The sequence below is a fragment of the Colletotrichum spaethianum genome, assembly GCF_022836535.1.
Source record: "Colletotrichum spaethianum MAFF 239500 DNA, contig38, whole genome shotgun sequence".
NCBI classification, from domain to species: domain Eukaryota; kingdom Fungi; phylum Ascomycota; class Sordariomycetes; order Glomerellales; family Glomerellaceae; genus Colletotrichum; species Colletotrichum spaethianum.
The window spans coordinates 45,445-65,842 of record NW_026054808.1 but is presented as its reverse complement, the minus strand read 5'-3'; the positions used below and the strand labels follow the sequence as shown (position 1 = coordinate 65,842).

General features: G+C 35.4%; 1 protein-coding gene across 1 annotated transcript; it reads left to right on the top strand.

The window, feature by feature from the left end:
• Positions 1 to 4,163: 4,163 nt before the first annotated feature.
• ColSpa_10699 (putative beta-glucosidase M) lies at positions 4,164 to 6,880 on the top strand (the record flags this gene model as incomplete). The annotated part of the gene is made up of 6 exons (XM_049276911.1): positions 4,164 to 4,278; positions 4,365 to 4,679; positions 4,737 to 4,801; positions 4,867 to 5,363; positions 5,416 to 6,034; positions 6,137 to 6,880. 6 exons carry the CDS (start codon positions 4,164 to 4,166, stop codon positions 6,878 to 6,880), a joined length of 2,355 nt encoding a protein of 784 aa, XP_049132868.1.
• Between the last annotated feature and the right edge of the window lie 13,518 nt (positions 6,881 to 20,398).

The window sequence follows — 20,398 nt, the reverse complement described above, 5'->3', positions numbered from 1 at the left end:
ATAACACTATATAACCAATACGCTAGACGCGTTATATAAGCTGAAAGATGACTAAATTTAATAAAGATAATTATAATAAAAGAGGAGGTAATTCTTTAATAGGTTATTAACCTAATTAATTAAGGGTTTCTTTTGTAATAAGAAGATATATAAGATATAGCTAATTAACTTTTTTCTGAACATAACGTGACGCGTGTTAGACCTTGATAGGCAAAGAACTTCATATAATAATAACCCTAATTGAAAATGCGATTTTAATGTTAAATTAACTATTAGAAGGCCTTAGCTAAGGATCCTATAATTATACAAGGCTAGTTTATACTTATGTAAAACATAATTGTAAAATATAAGATATAAGATTATAATATCTATAATTTTAATAAGATTAGCTTCTTAATAGAAATATTGTTATATATAAAGGTTATTATAACTTCTAATTATAAAGGAAGACCTTATATAAAATAGCCTAGTAATTAGGAATAGGTTTCTGTTATTTAAGGTATGTATATAGATAACTAAGCGTTACCTCTGTACGTTATTATAAAGGGTAAATATAACCTTTTCTCCTAGTATATTAATAGCTAATTCTTAGCTATATAGCGTATTTATCTAAACAAAAATAGATAAACAATAAATAATATTAGCCTAGATTAGCTAAAGTACTTTAATTAGTATATAAGGACTTATATAAAGGGTTCTTATTAGCTTTTAATCCTTAATAGCTATAATAGCTATAAATTAATTAACTTTAATAAAAACTATAAGAAATAAAACATTATTGCTTTCTATATACCTTTTTATTTATTATATAAGCTTTAGCCTTTTAATGTTAAATGCTTTAGCCTATTAAAGTACTTATATAGTAAAGAAATTAAGAAAATAATATAAATATAGATTTTATATATTATAAAATATAACTTTTTCTTTTCCTTTAAAGTAATATTCTTTACTTTAATAGGTAAAAATAATATATAAGCTAGTTTTTAATAAATAGGCTTTATACCTTTCAACCTTAAAGTAGTTATTTCTTGTTTAGATTTTAAGCTAAAGATATTAATATTATTTAGCTTATAGCTAAGTAGCTAAGACTTTTAGGACCTTAAGATACTAATTATAGTACTAAATAGCGTATAAAGTACTAGTTCCCTTAAAAAAAGGATCTAGTAATATTAAAATAACTTATTAATAGTAATATATAAGATTATTAACTTTTAAGCTAAAGGTATTAATAAGTTAATATATAAGTTTACTTTTACTGAGGCTAAGAAGAAAAAGTATTATATAGTAGTAGAGATACTAAGTAAGCGCTAGAGAGCTAAAAAGACCTAACTATGTCTTAGAGGGTTACTTAATACTACTAAAGTAAAAGTACTATAAGTAGAAAAGGGTAGTGTTAATACTAAAGGAAAGAATAACCCCTAGAAGAAGAGTTATATAAAAGGTGTTAAACTATGTATATAATAATATAGTAATTATAGAAAACCTAGATATAATATATAAATATATAAAGTAGTTTAAGATAATAATAAAAAAGAGGGTAATAAGTAGTTTTAACTAATTTTATATATTATAGCTAAATTAACTTATATAAAAGGTAAAAGAGTAAAGGAAAGGTAGTGACTTACTATAAGTAGTAACTTACTATACAGATACATTAAGTATATTTAAGTATAAATAGCTTTATAGCTTTATAATAAAAGAATCATTTAAAAATTACTTATAAAAGAATAAATTATAAAGTTAATTACTAAAAAGTTATAAAAGGTATTTAATTTAGTTAAAATAATTATCTTTATATTTTTTTATTACCTTATTAAGACTAATCTCTTAAAGTTAGTCCTTAATAAGGACTAATTCTAGTATATTAGTCCTAGGTTATAAACTACTTATCTGTTATTAGTCTTTCTTATCTTTATATAACTTTCCTTAGTTCTTCTGTTCTAAGAGGGGGATTAACGTATTCCTGTGCTATCTCGCATATAACCTTGTCTTGTAACCGCTGGGCGCCCGTGGGGCGACCCTGGTTATGTTATGCTTGTTGGGTCGTAACAGATAACCACATATGTTCTTAGATAATCGGCGTCAACTCTATGCAATACAACTGGGGTTCATTGATCAAAGAGTGATTGTTAAGCTTAATAAAGGAATTTCCCTTATGCCGGTCGAAGCGAGTTCTGTCTTGTAGATAACCGTCTGCATATTGCAACAATGCAGATATACCCTCCTGAACTGCCTTTTATCCAGACAAAGGTATTAATCTAACACAACATCCGGCCGGAAAGTGAAGCTAGAAATTGTTAGACAGAAATGTGCCACGAGACTATGTGCACAGAAGAGAGGTTCCAAACTCTAATTAGTATCTGAACAAGCAGGAGCCTAAACGACATTGAGATACTGCCTGTGTCCCATTCCATAGTATCATAAGCAATTACTCAGTAATGACGTGTTGTTTGTAAGTAGGTCACTCTAATGGACAATTAACCCTTCTTACTACTGTAACGGGCTTGGCCTGTGTGAGGCCTTGCTGGACTTTGCGGCCACGATCGTAACTACGGACGAACCCTGATAAGACCCACTACGGAGCCTGTAGTGCCGACAATCATCGTTGATGGTCAGTGCGACACCGCCCTCATCAGACCGACAGCAAGAGGGAAATGCATGGTTTTTCTTTCTGATCCTCATCTGGGGATACTCGTAGTAGTCGCCATAGTGTTACGAGCAGGTCAGGGCAACCAACTGCACCACAAAGCAAAAGCTTCGGCAATGATGCGCCTGCATCATTATCCCCTGTTCTGCACTATATAGTTACGCCGGCCAGCACCCCAACTGGTTGGGCCGTAACATATAGCTAGTTGCAAATACTATTGCGTTCGACCGTGACACGATGCAGTAGCATAACCTAAACAAAGTAAAGTAATCCTGCTAAATGCTAGGCATACATAGTATAACCACCTAGGACAGATTTCGCTAGCTAAATACACATAATCCAATGGCACGTGCATTTAGCACGTAGCAAAAGGCCGGCCGGCTGATGAGGGGATTTTTCTGGACACATATCACAACAAGGATATCCTATCAATTGACGTACTTTGACAGATCGCCCTACTTTCGTCTCGGCTGTGCTGCCGCATTTCCTACTTCAACAGTTACATCAACTTCTTCGCGTGCTGGCCCGCGCGAACCAAACCCCGCCTCAGGATCTGCCGATAGATTTCCACTCTTTGGTCTTGGCATCCTAAAACAGTGGTCTTTTCGCGTACCACACTTTCGGACAAACGCGTATATGCCCAATCAACGTCCATTAGCGCGTACTTCAGCACTCACTCACTCCAGCTTTGCCTCGTAGCCTTGATTATATACTCAGATAATCAATGGGCCTGATGACGCAAGAGCGGATCCACTTGGCATTCTCAGCCTTCCATCCCCACCAACTTAGTTTCCGGTCCTTGTCGTCTTCCTCTTCCAGTGATTCTCGTCCCCATGTTTCCAACCCGCAAATGACGGGTAATATGATTTCTGTCCGCTTTCCTACACCTAGTGCTCTTAGATTAGCAAAGGACACATCACGAGAAAACTGGTACAAAATTTCTGTACTCGCCCTTTTTTAAGCTTTTGATTATTGAATCATCTAGTTAATCTCTTCACGTTGGAATCCAAGTCTGCGTATTGTCTAGTACGCTTGCTGTTTGTTTAAACTGCCTGTGTTACTTTACCCAAGTATTTGTTTACAGCTGACGTGTACGAGGAACGCGTATATTTATTCATTCGATGCCGGATCAAATAGTTAACGCATTGACGATTTTGGGAACGCGTTTAGCTGCGTTTGCCCTTCCGATTGGTTGTCGGCGACAGGCCCAGACGTGATCCCCGCGACGGGGAAACAATTTCTTACTGCTGCGACGGATGAAGGATAAATATAATACGCTGCTGCCCTATCATTGCGGTATAATAGCCTGTTATAACCCAAGGTCTACGAAATACTGATCAACATCATACCTTCAATTCCTCAAACTCCAGAGAATGGCGGCCCTCTTCGCTCCTCGTCTCCTTCTCTTGGTCTTGTTGCTGAGTGCCATAGCGGTGGCTCAAGTTCCCAATGACTTACCCGTGGACGACGCGACGAAGAAATATCTCGAAAGCCTGCCCCCGACAAGCTGGCTGCGATGCTGAGGATATTCGAACTCGCCCTTGCCGGCCAGGTCCCTGCATCACCCGATGTGATTTCGGCACAGGAACTCGCTTGGAGTTACGGGCATAGCCCTCCAGTATACCCGACACGTGAGTTTAACAGGTCTTACCAGCTTTGCTGTAGTATAGCAGCTTTGAGTAGCGTGCAACTGATGAACAAGGGGTTTTTTAATCAGCTTTGGGAAAGGGACTTGGAGATTGGTCTGATGCCTATAAGAAAGCATCGGCACTCGTTTCACAGATGACAGTTGATGAGAAAGTTTCCGTGACATCGGGACAAACAACTACCACTAATGGTTGCGCTGGTATGATTCCAGGAGTGCCGCGTCTGGGGTTCCCGGGCATATGCGTCCAAGACGGCCCCAATGGCCTTCATGGAATTGAGGCTGTGAACGGCTACGCATCTGCCATTACCGTGGGTGCGGCATGGAATAGGGGACTGGCTCTCGCACGTGGCTACCATATGGGTCTGGAGGCTAAGAGCAAAGGAGGTAATGCATCTCAGTCTCGGATTTCTTCGATTACGCTTACCTAACTTTGCATTACAGTAAATAGCCTGCTGGGGCCTACGATAGGTCCACTCGGCCGCACTGTCCTCGGCGGTAGAAATTGGGTAAGAATATTCCAAAGCATATTCCTACGTTTAGTTTAATGGTTGCATGTCTGACAGCGGTCTAGGAATCCTTCTCTGTCGATCCATACCTCTGCGGTGTCATGGGTGCTCACACAGTTTTAGGCATACAGAACCACGTCATTGCTACTGCTAAGCACTTCATCGCTAACGAGCAGGAAACCAATCGCAACCCAAGTACTTTCGGTTTAGGTAATGCGTCTGTCTCGGCCACTATTGACGATAAGACGATGCATGAATTATACCTGTGGCCATTCCAAGATGCCGCCAAAGCCGGTGTTGGATCGGTTATGTGCTCATATAACCGGATTAACGGCTCTCACGGCTGCCAGAATAGCTACACTCAAAATGGCTTGTTGAAAACCGAGCTCGCATTCCAAGGCTTTGTCATTACTGACGCTGGAGCTTTGCACAGCGGGGTTTCGAGCGCCAATGCCGGTACGGATGCGACCACGCCTTTCACTGAGATGTGGGGAGGCAACCTTAGCCAGGCAATAGCAAATGGCACCATGTCCGAGAGCAGGCTTGATGATATGGTCACTCGGTAAGCTTGAGAATATTTCTGCCGGTCCATCTGAAAGTTAACAGTACTACAGAATTGTAGCAAATTGGTTCAAGTACGCCGATTTTGAACCCGGGACTGGCCTCGTGGTTGATATCTCAAAACCACACGAGGTCACCAGCTCGATATTTCCCGAATCGAAAAAAACCCTCTTCCAGGGTGCTGTTGAGGGCATTGTTTTGGTTAAGAACCATAACAACACCCTCCCTCTACAGAAGCCAAAGATTTTGTCTCTGTTTGGCTATGACGCTAGTACGCCTCTGAAGAACACCCCGGAAGGTCCTTATAACAAGTGGAGTCTTGGGTTCCAGAGTGTCAACGTTACCGACGAAGAAACGATTGGCCTTGCCATTGGCGTAGGGACGCTTCCGGGTGCTGCTCGTCTTGGCACGCTCGTCAGCGGCGGTGGCAGCGCTTCAAATACACCCGCGTACATGGATTCTCCTTACAATGCTTTCCAACAGCGCGCGTTGCAGGACGACACATTCTTGGTCTGGGACTTTGAGTCACAAGATCCTGTTTATGCTAATGGGGGTTCTGACGCGTGTATCGTCTTCATCAACGAGTTCGCTGCAGAAGGCTCCGACAGAGTCTCGCTGGCCGATCCATGGTCAGACCAGCTGGTCAAGAACGTTGCTGGAAAATGTGCCAATGTGAGTATATTTCGCGCTTTGTGAACGACCCTGGCTTGAGTTACGGAATCTCGTCCATCATCTTGTTTGATTCGTTGAAGCTGATCGCACCGACGTGCACAGACCATAGTTTCAATCCATAACGCCGGCACTAGGCTGGTAGACCAGTGGATTGATCATCCAAATGTTACAGCCGTCATATTTGCCCATCTACCCGGCCAACATTCGGGGAGTTCACTTGTAGAGATCATCTATGGGGAACAGTCTCCTTCCGGGCGTCTACCATACACGGTCGCTAAAAACGAATCCGATTACGGCGACTTGTTGATGCCTGTAACTGCCGACAACATCTCAAACTACTATACGTCAGCCAACTTCACTGAAGGTGTCTATATTGATTATCGCCGCTTTGATGCGTTCGATATAACACCCCGGTACGAATTCGGCTTTGGCCTCTCCTACACGACCTTTGAGTACTCAGGACTCGAACTCAGCCTCGCTTCCAAAGGAATCAATGCATCGGCCCTTCCACCCCCAGGACCTGTCACTCAAGGCGGGCAAGAATCTCTCTGGGACATTATCGCTGTTGTCTGTGGGGACGTCAAGAACACCGGGACCGTTGCTGCCTCAGAAGTTACCCAGCTCTACGTCGGCATTCCAAACGGTCCAGTAAAACAGCTGCGTGGGTTCGAAAAGATTCTTTTACAACCAAAGGAGCTCAAGACGGTAACTTTCCCGCTTACGCGAAGGGATCTAAGCACATGGGACGTTTTCCAACAGAACTGGGTTCTTCAGAAAGGGGAATACACCATTTACATTGGCGCGAGCAGTCGTGACGTGCGTCTGACGTCGAAACTGGTTCTTTGAGTGATTGAATTGTCGGCCGGAAAGTGTTCGACTATGATCGACTATAATGCTGGCCTCAACCTATTCTTAAATGAATACTGTTTAACATAATATCTCTTTCTCTCCAGAAAGGTGCAGAAAAGCCTAACTTTGAAAACCTCATAGAAGAGAGTATAGTTGACTTATTGAAGAACCTTTTTTTATTAAAGTTATTTAAGCCTCACCGGCCACATTTTGGATCGGGTCAGTAAATCACTGCTTCGATATTCAACGGAACGACACGGGTGGCTTTGAAACCTGTGAATGGCTAACTGCTCCGTCGTAGAAATAACTAGCATCGACATGCATAACCCCAGGGAGAAAATGCATTTCATGATATGGGTGTTTTGCATCCACGTCGTCTGGTTAATTACCTTCTCATGCAAAACTTCAAGCAGGCCAAAACACGCAGAATCGAGGGGTTGGAAAGTTCTAAAGGACCAAAACTGCATTAAGAGTGAAACGATGTTGTTGAACTCGTAAGATTCGTCGGGTCCGGAAAAATGATGCCTCTAGTGGTCACTGAAGACCAGGAGACTTTTCACACTAGCTGAAAGAGGTTTGGTAAACCGCCCAAAAAGCGTGCATCTGGCCCTTCACGGCATGACAATGCTGGAAGCTACGGTGCCAGCAAGTGGACAAAATAACATTAACTTGATCAATTGAACACATCAATGGTCCAAACTGCAGACTTAACTGGGTTGCAAGCAGTCGCCGCCCTTGGTACTGGTTTGTGACCTTGTGCTAGTTAGGCTTGCCCCAGCTGTGTAACATGAAGCTATCCACAATAACCACTTCAAGCAAGAAGTCCCAAGCAATTGACTGCCAGCCTCCTCGACGAATAGGGCGGCAGTATGACCTCATACGGTCACCTATATCAATACCGCCGATCTTGCGGCTATATTTAGTCAATTGGTATAAGAACTGGCCGGTCCTTTCGGACGTCGGGGCCAAAGCCTTTCCGGGCAGACCACTTTGCAGCGGTATCTCCGGCCTGCTGGGGCCGGCCCCGGATAAGCTGCTCGTCCTTAGCAAGGAAGAGCAAAAAAGCATTGTCTTTCCAGCTTTAATGGTCGTCTTGAAGTGTGCACGTGATTTGAGTCAACGACTTAGCGATTCAAACTCAGTGGTTGCCAACATCATTACTATGAATCACGAGGCGCTTGTGTCCAAGCTCCGTCGTTGGGACGAAGAGGTGGCAGTGCATGATGCGTCAGTTCTTTCTGGCTTGATTAGCAGCCTTCTCTAAGCAACGGCTGATAGCATCTACTCTGGATGAAGTTTTGAGGCACATAAAGCTTTCACATTTCTCTTGATGCAGTATCACACAACATTCTAGCATCGTGAGCGGCAAGTTTGTCGTTTCCCACTTGAAGATTACCAGTGAACCTGCACAACGGTCTGGTACAGATACACTGACCATCATTGACATAAGCCAAGACACTCAGGAATATTCCGGAATATACAAATCTCAAAGCTTATAAGACTCATAATCATGTAACGATAGGGAATGGATATGAGAGATGATTCATGGGTTTTTTTGGTTTTTTGGCTGATTCATCCATGACACAACCAATACTCACGTCCCTCTCTTGTCGCTGCAACAGTTCAACTAATATCTTGAAACATCGGCTGAGGTGTAATCGATGAGTTCTTGGACGCATTCTAAACTTCGTTCATTGTCGACCACCACCTTCGGCCATTGGTCTTCCTTCCCACAGCCTTCCTTTCGAGATACTCTGTCTCAATCGCCTCAAGGCTCCGATTCTTTGTTTCAGTCATGTAAACCAAGCAAACAACAAAGCATACAGTTATACAACTACCAAAGAAAAAGTAAGGCCTAGAAGAGGAGGTAGCTAGAAAGGGCGGCGTTGTTAATGCCACAATAAAATTAGCTACCTAGTTAGCGCTCTGCCCCAGCGCAGCACTGCTTGACCTCACTTAGTGCAGTAGGCTCTCTACTAGGAACGCCCTGATACATATAGCCCATATTGTATTAAATATAACTACAAATACATAGATAAAGACAATCACAACCTATCATCTAGCTCCTATATTAAAATATACTAGGTTTATAGTATACATAGATCTAATCAGAAATATTACAAAGATAATTCTAATACTATTAACTAGTATAGCAGTTTAGTAGCCCTAGTAATCTACAAATATGGTCACTAGAATAGTTATAGCTATAATAAGGATCACAGAGACTCTGGACGCTAAGAACATAGCTTCTTTAGAGGCTATACCCGCCTGTTAAAACAACAGCAGGGCATAGTACAATATACTATTAATACTAGACAATTATTATAAAGCTATAAGGAAACATCTGAAAGCAGTATAAGATCTAAATAGAGATAAAAAGGCCTTTTAAAAGTCTTTGAAAGTCTTTTAAAGTTTATTGTATATACTAGTATTTAAAGACTATATTAAAGCTTATTCTATTAGTTTCAGTATTTCCTATTGTTCTCCCTCACTAATACTAAGTTAAGAAACTACTAAGTAAGCTCTGTTAACTTACCTATTAGCAATTAGCTAGTAAAGAGATAATAGAACAAAAAGCGTTGTTATAGCAAGACTAAAAGCAAGAGTTAATTTAATAGCCAAGAGAACACGCTATAACGCTAAAGATTCTATTATATACCTTATACTATAGTAAATAAAGTAGCCTAAAGCAAGACCAGCAGTAATCATAAACTAAGAGAATATGACCTAGAAGTTATATACTTTTATTAGGCTTATTTTACAGATTTAGACGGCAATAGTGCTAATAAATAATCTAGTCCTAAGACCCTTAACAGCTTAACCAGCAATAAACATGCCTAGATATATAGATCTACACTCAATAGCTGCACTAAGACTAAACACTGCGGCTCCAGATAATACTATAGCAATACGTCCATACTAGTTGGCTAAAGCGCCAGCGAGCATGGCGCTTATAGCTCCAGTTATCAATAGAGTCAAGATAATGGCACCGTGAACTGTCGCAGAGAATTCACTGAATGCTTCTTTGAACGCCGACATAGCCGTGATTGGACCAATGCTACCAGTGTCTAGTCTGAATAAACGGCGAGTTAGTCTTTAAGTACTCTCTATCTTCTGGATGTAGTGCGGTTACCCCCATAGCGATAAGACAGCTCCGGTAGCGATACAAGATTTAACATAAACCGGTGACATTTTGAAGGCTGTGATTCCGAGGCTTTCCTATTTGGTATCTTATGAAGTAACAAAAGCACGAAACCAAAAGGACCGTTGGAAATTTTCTGTGCGACAGGTTAACTTTAAGCATGCCAGACTTGCCCATCATTTAAGACAAAAATCGCACTGGCGCTAGTCAATCGGGCTGCTTGCATGCCCCTACCTGCGCGAAAAAACGCGAGTGAACGGCTTTCCGTAGGTAGTAAATCCGAGCACCTACTACAGGCATCATGATAGCCGCACCTACGGGTGATGTGTGAGAAGATTCCTCTTGCCTTGATTGGCTATGCTAGACCATACAGTTGATGATTGATCGGCTAGGTTGCCAGTGGCAGGAGCCCTCCACTAGCGACGGAACGTACTCGGCGTGAAGGGTTACTGAGTCCGGCTTAGTGGAAACTACTCGGATCCAACGGGCAACTGTGACAGTTGGGACCCAGTTTAATAATACCGCAAACTCGGCAAAATTTCTGAATGAAGTGCTACCTGACTCGGGTGATCCTGCGTTGCTTTCCGCGCCTACGTAAAAACGCTGGAGGAAGGTTCCAGTTACGTCATCTGACACTGGAGACTAGAAGCTTTTTTATCGTCTAAATGACCCAAGGAAATTTTACCGACTGATGGTTCTTTGTTCCATTTAATCGCTATATTTTGATTTGCATGAAATGACAAGAATTGATAGGCAAGGATATGTAAGTTCAACTCGGCTTCAACTCGGAAACTGCCATTGGCTAATCAGTGCCTAACTCGCAAGCTACTCTCAGGGAAAATAAGCAGAGTAGATTTGATGATGACGACGATGTATTTAACGTCCAGGGTAATGAGGGACGTGCCGGGCTGTGCCGACATAGTCGATGCCAATCTAAACTATTTTACAGGCTGACGCCTTCACCTAACGTTCCTGTTCAACGACTCGGGCAGATTTCGGAGGGGAATTGGTCGCCTCCATCCTTTCGCATAGAAGGGAGGCTCCCTGTGCGGAGCCTAGTAGGACCACCATGCCTCTGATGCATAGTACTGAATGGGTAATACGCAGGAGGTCATAGCGAGGCAAAGCAGGTGTGCCGGCGCACGCCAGATGGTGTTCCCTAGGCCCCGTAGTCCATTGACCACACTTGGCAGGCTTTGGCGCAGAGGTCTTTCAGATGGTTCTTGAATGTGAGTCTTTGGTCGAGGTAGACGCTAAGCTACCGTAGGGAGCCCCATTAGTCTACGGCCAGAACTGTGTGCTGTCTCCCGTCCAACAGTTCTATAGTTGTTAGCGGGTTTTTTGTTTTTGTGTCTCTTGGTAAAGTGGATAAGCTTGGATTTATTGGTGTTGAAAGTGATCCCCTTTGACGCCCCCCGTTCTTAGATTTCTCCCTATTCTTTAGCTAGCAGGACACAGTTGGCCTCTAGCGAAGTTAAGCTTTCTAGGATAGTAACGTCATCAGCATAGCCAAATCAAAACCGTTTTCTTCTAGGATAAACAGTGCCTAGTTTAAGTAGAGGTTTAATATAGAGCATGAAGAGGATAGGAGACATAGGTAAGCCTTATAGTAAGCCACAATTAAGGTCAAAGACGTCTCTTATCTCCTAGTCTAGCCTTATCTTTGCTCTTCTCCCATAGAAAAACCTTAAAACCTAGTACACAAGGTTCTCTGGCTATACTTAGCATCAGAGGCGTCAGATCAGCCTCCCTGACAGCACAGCCTCAAAGGCCCCCTTTACGTCAAGCGTAACCATAAAGGCAATAAGGCCTCTTTGCTAAGCACACTTAATATTATAGATGTCAGTAGCGGTGAGGTCACTACATAAGCAGAGGGGGAGGGCGCTGAACTGTTGGTTGTGCAGTACCTGGTGCTTGACTGTGATCCAGGCAAGCCTTCTTGCGATAAGTTTCTCCAAGCTTTTTCCGAGCACAGAAAAGAGCGCAGGAGCGCCCTGTCTCTCTTGCTCGGCTTAGGTAGGATAACTAGGAAAGCCCCTTTAAAACAGGTGGGACGCTAGGCCTTGTGTATATATCCGCTGTAGAGCAAGAAAACGATATCCTCGATCACAGGCCACGCTGTCTTAAGAACAGCTATAGTGATGCCGTTAGGCCTAGGAGTAATGTTTCCTGCAGAGAAAACTAATGTTTATACCTTATGTTTTCTAACTTGTAGGAAAGAAAGTTTAGCTTATGGATAAAGTAATCCTGTCTTTACTAGTATATCTGTAAGGATAGTAGTATTTTTAAGGAGAATATAGGTAAATAAGTCCTGTTTTTCTTTTAGTTATAAGATAAGCATAGTTAAGTTACTTTTATTTTGGATTAGAGGGGTCTAGAAGGATCTTTTAGCTTTATACTATTTAAGTATTTTAAATATATCTTTATTAGTAGAGGCTATAGTAATCTTTTTTTTTGGTATATGTCTTTAAAGTACTATAGCTAATAGAAAAAGTCCTATTTAAGACTATTATTATTTATCATTAATAGTCTATTCCTAAATCATAAAGTCTTATTATAGTTACTCCCTTAGTTATATAGGCTTAGTGTTTATATGTATAGCTCTTGTCCTAGTATAGTTACCTAGGTCTTTTACTAAGTGTGTGCTTTATATAAGCTATAAGTGCTTCTCTAAGGTAATCTATAAGCTATTATACTAGTTAGTCTAACGCTTATAGATTTTTTGTATTACTTATAGTAAAGCGTATAAGGTATATATTTCGCTTAAGGATATTAAGAAAAAACTCTTTACTTATTATATTAAGCTAGAACCTTCTTAGGGCTAGGTTAGGCAAATCAGTTAAGGCTAAAAGGACCTAGGTAAATAGGCTTTTATAATCTAGTATTATATATAAAGACGTTTTTATACTTACAGATACCCTGTAGAGGCTACTAGACGCCTAGACTAGGTCTAGCGTATTGTTACCTTTATATATAGCTTTACTTATTAGTAATAATGTTACGACCCAACAAGCATAACATAACCAGGGTTACCCCACAGGCACTAAGCAGTTACAAGACAAGGTTATATACAAGATAACACAAAAATACGTTAATACCCCTCTTAGAACAGAAGAACTAAGGAAAGTCACGTAAAGATAAGAAAAACTAACAATAAATAAGTAGTCTATAACCTAGGACTAATATACTAAGGATTAATCCTTATTAAGGACTAACTTTAAAAGATTAGTCTTAATAAAGTAATAATAAGATATAAGAATAATTGTTTTAAGTAGACTAAAAACCTCTTATAGCTTTTTAGTAATTAACTTTATAATTTACTCTTTTATAAGTAACTCTTAGATTATTCTTTTATTATAAAGCTATAAAGCTATCTATACTTAGATATACTTAACTAATTACTTAACACTAATAAACTAATAAAATTACTAATAAGACTTACTTTACTATTACTAAGTATTAACCTTAGTTACCTATTAATAAAAAACACTACTATTAAATATCTAACTATAACACTTTAATTACTCTTATTTAATAAATTAACCTTAATACTTACTAAATAGTAATAATATCCTTTAAAGCTAGTTTAACTTTATTTTTTAATAGATCTAAAAAAAGGTAATTATACTCCTTAAACCTATAAGCTTAGACTAAGAAATAAAAAGCACTAAATCCTCTAATAATAAAAACAATAATACTAAAATAGCTAAATAACTTAAAAAAGCCTATAAGAATATTATAAATATATAATAAATATTTAATAATAATATAATACTTTTTAACTAACTTTAAGCTAAGGTCTAGTAAACTAATAACCTTAAAAAAGAAGTTTATACTCTCTAAGCTATTATTAATATTATCTTAACTTTAATAAATAGATAAAAGAAACTTAAGCTTAACTCTTTTATTACCTATAATAAGACCCTTAGAACGCTTAAGGGATTCTTAATATAAGTTAAGACCTATTAGATATTTTACTTTAGGAACTTTTCTATAAAAACAAAAAGAATTATCTATATAAATACCTTTTTTAAAAGATAAGTCCTCTCTTAGTTTAAACCTTACCTAAAAGACTACTTAGATAATAAAACGCTAAAACACTATAACTTAAAGACCTAATAAATCTTTAAAAGCTTTATAGGATTTAAGTATTAAAACTGCGTAGGATAAAGGAAGCTAGTAAGTAGGCAGTTAACACACAAACCACACTAAACACCAAGGTCCTAGTATCGTTATAAGTACACCTGGAGTGACCGATTACCCTAAGTGACTACCCTAACGCCTAGACCGTGAGATACTACTCTTTTCAGGTCCTCCTTAGCCTGATTAGGGCTATAAGCAAACCAGAAAAGTGTATCCTTTACGTCTTATAGTCTGTTCAGATTTATTCTTATTACTAAGTAGTACGTATATATATATTATAATCTCTAGAGAAGGAGGATATTCTCCTAGACCTTAGAGGTCTAGTTAGGCCTAAGAAAACAAAGTAATAGTTACTTATTATATGTCTTATTTAGATATTAAAGTAATAAATTTGTTTATATTTATTTAAGTGCTTATCTAAAGATATTAAGCTTATTTATCTATTTTATTTATAATATCTTAATCTCTATAATAGTATTTAACTAAAGCCTCTTTTTATACTTAGAAGGGTCCTACTTAGTTATGTCTGATTAGGCTTGTGATTATGTTTATAGGCTAATAAAAAAAAAAATAAAAACATAAAACCTTACCTTTTTCTAATTATCCTTTAGTTTTCTTCTTTATATAATATATTAAAAAAAGAAAAGTATAAAAGCATAAAAGTAAATAATATATAAAAGCAAAAACTAATCCTCTTTATTATATCCTTTCTAATTAGACCTATAATATCCTTTTAGTAACAGCAAAAAAAGTATCTTAAGCTACTTACCTTGTTATAAGCTATTTCCCTCTTAGCCTTAAGACGCTTCTCCTTAAACTTAGTATCCTACTTTTATCCCTAATTATACCACTTATAACCCTCTTATCTAGGTACAATTATAGGTTATAAAAACAGCTACTAAGGGTATTATTACATTACTACTGTCTTATAAGGGTTCTTAAATATACTAATATATTTATCCTTAGTATAGTTAGTAATAAACTTAACTTTACGCTCTTTTAGCTTATAGTACTACTTTTATATATTAAATAGGGCTTTCTTATAAGCATTTCGCTATCCTTTAGCCTTTATATATATAGTAAAAGCTATATTAAATAATTACTTAAGGTTAAGGGAATAGCGTAGAAGTATAGGCTTTGTAGTAGCCTTAGACTTAGTATTACTAACCTCCTCTTTATTATCTATATCCTGAGCCTGATCAGGATTAGGAGATAGCCTTACTATGTTACCTTCTGGGGCTAGCGTGGTAGAGAAGCTTAGCTGGTTTTATAGCGCACTAGTATCTAAGGGGAGGTATATTAAACTAAAGAGACTAGTAAGATTATTGTCTTAAAGTACTAAAAAAAAACGTCTTTTTAATAAGCTTAAAAGTCCTAGAAAAGGTATTAAAGAATTCTAGTATATTCTCCTTAGTCTAATTAAGCTTACTAAATACTTTTTATTAAAGTTTCTTATTATAACTATTTAATATAAGCCTTAGCTTATTACAAAGGTCCTTTCTACTATAGTTTCTTAGTTTACTAAACTCTTTAATAACTTATTAACGCTAGAAATAGTTAATATAGTTAATAATGTTACCTTTACTATTATTCTAAACCTTTATCTAAGTTAAACTCTTTATAATATTAGTAATATTATTTTAAATATAGTATCTAATAAATTCTACTATATATATTTTATAAGTCTACTTATTAGGCTATTAAAGGCTAATTATAATACCTGCTTTTATATAGATTACCTTAATTAGGTTAAGGGCAGCATTAACGCTCTGATAGAACTTGTAGAGACGGTCTATATTAATAGTATACTAAAGGGTTATATCTCTGTCTCTTTATATACTATTATACTAGAAAGATTATCTAGTAACTTAGTTAATAAAGAGGGTAGTGAAATAATTAATGTGATAGGTAATAAACGCTAGGCAGTTCGCTTTTTAAATCTAGTCCTTCTAATTAGGTCTAGCTATTACAGTAAGGGTATTACAGCTCTAAAGAGAACTATTAGCAACAAAGTAATTAACCTTAGTATCTTAAGTAATAAATACCATAAGACTTTAGACATTATTAAAAGCTATCTAAGACTACTTAACTAAATATCTAACTACGTTATAAATACTAAAAAAATAAGTTTTTAACTTATTATTTATTTACTTTCCTTAAGAACTATCTTACAAAAAGCCTTTACCTTAGTAATTATATATTATACTTATAGTAAACGCGTTATTACTCAGAATCCACATAGGAGTAAGTCTGTTGCCCTGATCAGACAGACCAGGATAATTAAGAGGTCTTAGTAGAGTAATAAGGTCTTTAGTAGCCAGGTCTATAAACCCTTTAAGTAGCTTAAGGTCTTTAAGATATATATACTGTGATTTCTATAGTATCTTAATAGCGTTTATGGTTTATTTAGTTAAATTAGGGAAATTATTACTAAGATTCTAAATATAGTATTCCTTAAAGAGAGTTTAGTAGTGCTTTAGAACTTATATATTATTGGTTTTATTTAGGCTAGTAGGAGCGTTTTAGATAACGTTAATAGCTTAGAAGAAAGACATAATAAGTTATAGATATGTATAGATAAGTCTAATTAGAATAAGAAAATAAAAAGAAAAAAAGAATAATATATTATTAATTATTAGTTAGCTTAAAATTATATAGCTAAAGTTAATAGTAGTAATAAAAAAAGAAAAAGTGAAAGTTATTATTAGTAGGTTTCTTAGGCTTATTTTATAACTTTATTTTTAATAAATCTTAACTTTATTATAAAAAAAGAAATAATTTAAAGTTACTAAAGAGAAAAAGTAAAAAGGTAAATATAGGAAAGTAAAGAAGATAATTATTTATTTACTTAATGTTTACAAAAGTAAATAACTTTTTCTTATTTATAATAGTAAATTACTTCTTTTCTCTTAGTTCCTTTTCTTTAATTAATAAATTAAAAGAAGTAGGTTATAGTTAATAAGATAAAAAAAAGAGGCTAGGAATCTTTCTTTAAATTACTTTTTTTCTTTTTCTATATAACTTTATATTACTTTTTAAGCTTTATCTTTTTTATAACTTAAAACTACTTTAATAAATTAACTTAATTTTCTTACTATAGCCTTAATTAGATATTACTATACCTTCTAAGCATAAGCCTAAAGCTACTTAGAACCTGTGGTTCTTTACTTATAACTCTTTTACTAAAAACAATTACCTAGCTATAACTTCTATTAATACTACAGTAAGTTGTTTTTTACTTCCTATTAAAGGTTTATAGCTCTAATTAGACAAATTATAACTTCCTTAGTGTAATAAAAACTTAAGTCTTTAATTAATAGTCTTTATTATAAAGTCTAGTTTACTAATAAAATTCAGAATAATTAAACTTATAAGAAAATTACTTAGGCCTTTTAGTAGGTTATTATAAAAGGCAATATCCTTTAAGTCCTTTAAGATTATACTAAGACTAGCTTATTTAAGCGTTATATTTTTATTTATACTAGTTATTAAGGTACTTTTAGATCCTTAGCTTAGAAGCTTACTAGTTATATACAGGCTAGTATTACCTTAGCTATCTATAGCCTTAGTGGTTACAATGCTATCCTTTATAAATGCTGTGAAAAGGGTTAGTAGGCTATCTAGGCTAGGCCTAATTAAGTTACTTATTTTATTCTCTTCTAGGAATATGTCTTTCTTCCTAATAAATTTAGTAATATATACTTTAATTACTTTTACTATAAGACTTAAGTCTAATGCTACTATTAAAACAAGGACTTTTACTAAGAGTTTAAATACATAAGTTAAGTAAAGGGCACTAAAGAGCAAAAAGCTAATAGTAATAGTGTCCCTTTAAGTATTTCTAATAATATCTCTTTTATTAATTCTACACAGTTCTTTTAGTCTAACCTTATGAAACCTATTAAGGATTAGTATAAGGGGCTTTTTAAGAAAAAGAGAAAGTTACCTAGTATTTTAAATAGCTTTATCTAGGTATAGGATAGTATTAACTAAAAGATAAAGAGTGATGATAAGGATTTAAACTAGGGATATAAGGTTGTTTGATGACTTAGTGGTTTAGGCTTAGGATTTAAGGTAATTCTAGGATATTTCTAGGTCTAATTAGGCGTTTCTTTTTCTAAATAACCTTATCTTTAAGTTTATTAATAAATATAATAAGAGTTCTAAATTAATAAACTTTTTATAAAAAGAAATATATATAAAATATTATAGAAATAATAGTATAATATAGATATTAATAAAGAAAAATAAAAGGATATAATAGTAAACTTATTTAAACTTATTATATTATATTAGTATACTGTGTATCTTTTACTAAGTCCTTAGGTTAAATATTAATTATAAGTCTAGACAATAACTTCTAATACTTTAGTTCTCTATAAAGTATATTATTTTCTTTTTTAAGGTATAGCTATTAAAGCTTTAATTATGTCTATATAATATCTTTGTTCTAATTAGGGCTAGGAGCTATATCTACTTCTTAAAGTTTATCTTAGTAGTTCTAAGCTAAGAAAAAGAGGGTTATTTTGTCTTTAAGCTTAGCTTTAGTCTACATAGGATCCTCTGATTCCTAGAAACTAGTATTATTCTTAATATATCTCTTAAGACGTTTCTTAGTGTATATAGCTCTTATAATAAGGTTACTAGTAAATGTCTCTAGGTAATATAATACTAAGTTCTTAGACATAAAGTAGACTTATAAAAGGCCTTACTAATAGTATATAAATTTCTTAGCTTTTAATTTATTAATTATATGTTTCTTATTAAAAACAAGAACTAAATTGCTAGGCTAAAGCTTCTCTGACTATATTATATATTAATAGTATATATTATAGTAATCTATAGATTTCTGTCTTATAAAAGCTATATTCTTAGCTATAGTCTTTTTATTAATTTCAAGTTATTTAAAGGAGTATATTTTAGTAGTAAGTTCCTAATTAGGGTTATAAACTTATTCTTAGTCTAATACTCTTTAAGTTAAAGTAAATTCTTTAATAGGTATGATTGTTTTGTATTCTATAGTTAAAAAAAAAGGTATATAACTTATTAGTATATAGATTATTGTTTAGTCTGTAAATAGTATAATAGGTATAATTTTCCCTTAATCTCTTTTTCTTCTATTTAACTAGGTTAAAATAGTGTGTATAATAGGTTTATAGTCTTGTTTATTAACCTTGTTTACCTTTAAGTTATATACTAATATAACCCTTTTTTTAATACTATACTTTTCATTCAGGTAGTCTATAGTCCCTTTATTTTCTGGTCTACTATTAATAATTATTTCTCTATAAATACTGTGGTAACAGAAAAAGTCTTCCTAGATAAAGTCGGTGACCTAATCAAAGGTGACAGTCCTTACCCTCCTTGCTTTAGGCTAACCTATTATATTATAATATCTTTTAATTAGTGCCTAAGAACTAATCTACTAGACATTAATAGATATCTTTGTAAATAGTAATTCCTTTAGGACTATACTAATATACTAGTTATTCATCTAGGTTAATTAAGCCTTTTAACAGGATAGGTATAACGTAAGCTAGGCCTATACCCTCCAGTATATATTTTTCTAGATATAGGATACAAAAAGCTGATAGAATATTATATTATGTCCCTAGTATCCTGATTTAATGTGTATATTCTTAATCAGGTTCTCTTAAATCTTTGGGTTATTAATAAGGCATCTAGGGATCAGGTATCTCTTTATTGGTTAACAATATAAATAGCTATCTTAAGCAAAATAACACCAGGCCTCTATTTTGAACTTCCTGAAAGTATATAATAATATTCTATCTAGGTATAATAGTATCTTTAGATAAAAAATAATTTATCTTATTTAGTTAGTCTAATACTAATTAAAGTAAAGCTATGCTTTAGGGAGTTAATATAGGTAAAAGGTCTTTAAAATACTAGATTTAGATCCTCTAAATGATTTATATAGTTAAACAAAATAAAGGTTAGCGTTAATAAAATCTTTAACCTAATTAAGGCTCTTATATTCCTTAATATTAAATAGCTCTAGTACTTTTTATAATAACGTATCTACTACTATATTTTTTGTTCTTAGTATATACTTAACGTTAAAGTTAAAAAGATATATCTAAGTAATTTACCTAGTAATTAGAGCACTAGGAAAATCATAAGATTTTCTGTTAAGCTAAGTAACTAGGACTTATGTATTAGTTTCTAATAAAAATCTAATACTATAAACATAGTTTTAGAGTTTCTTTAAT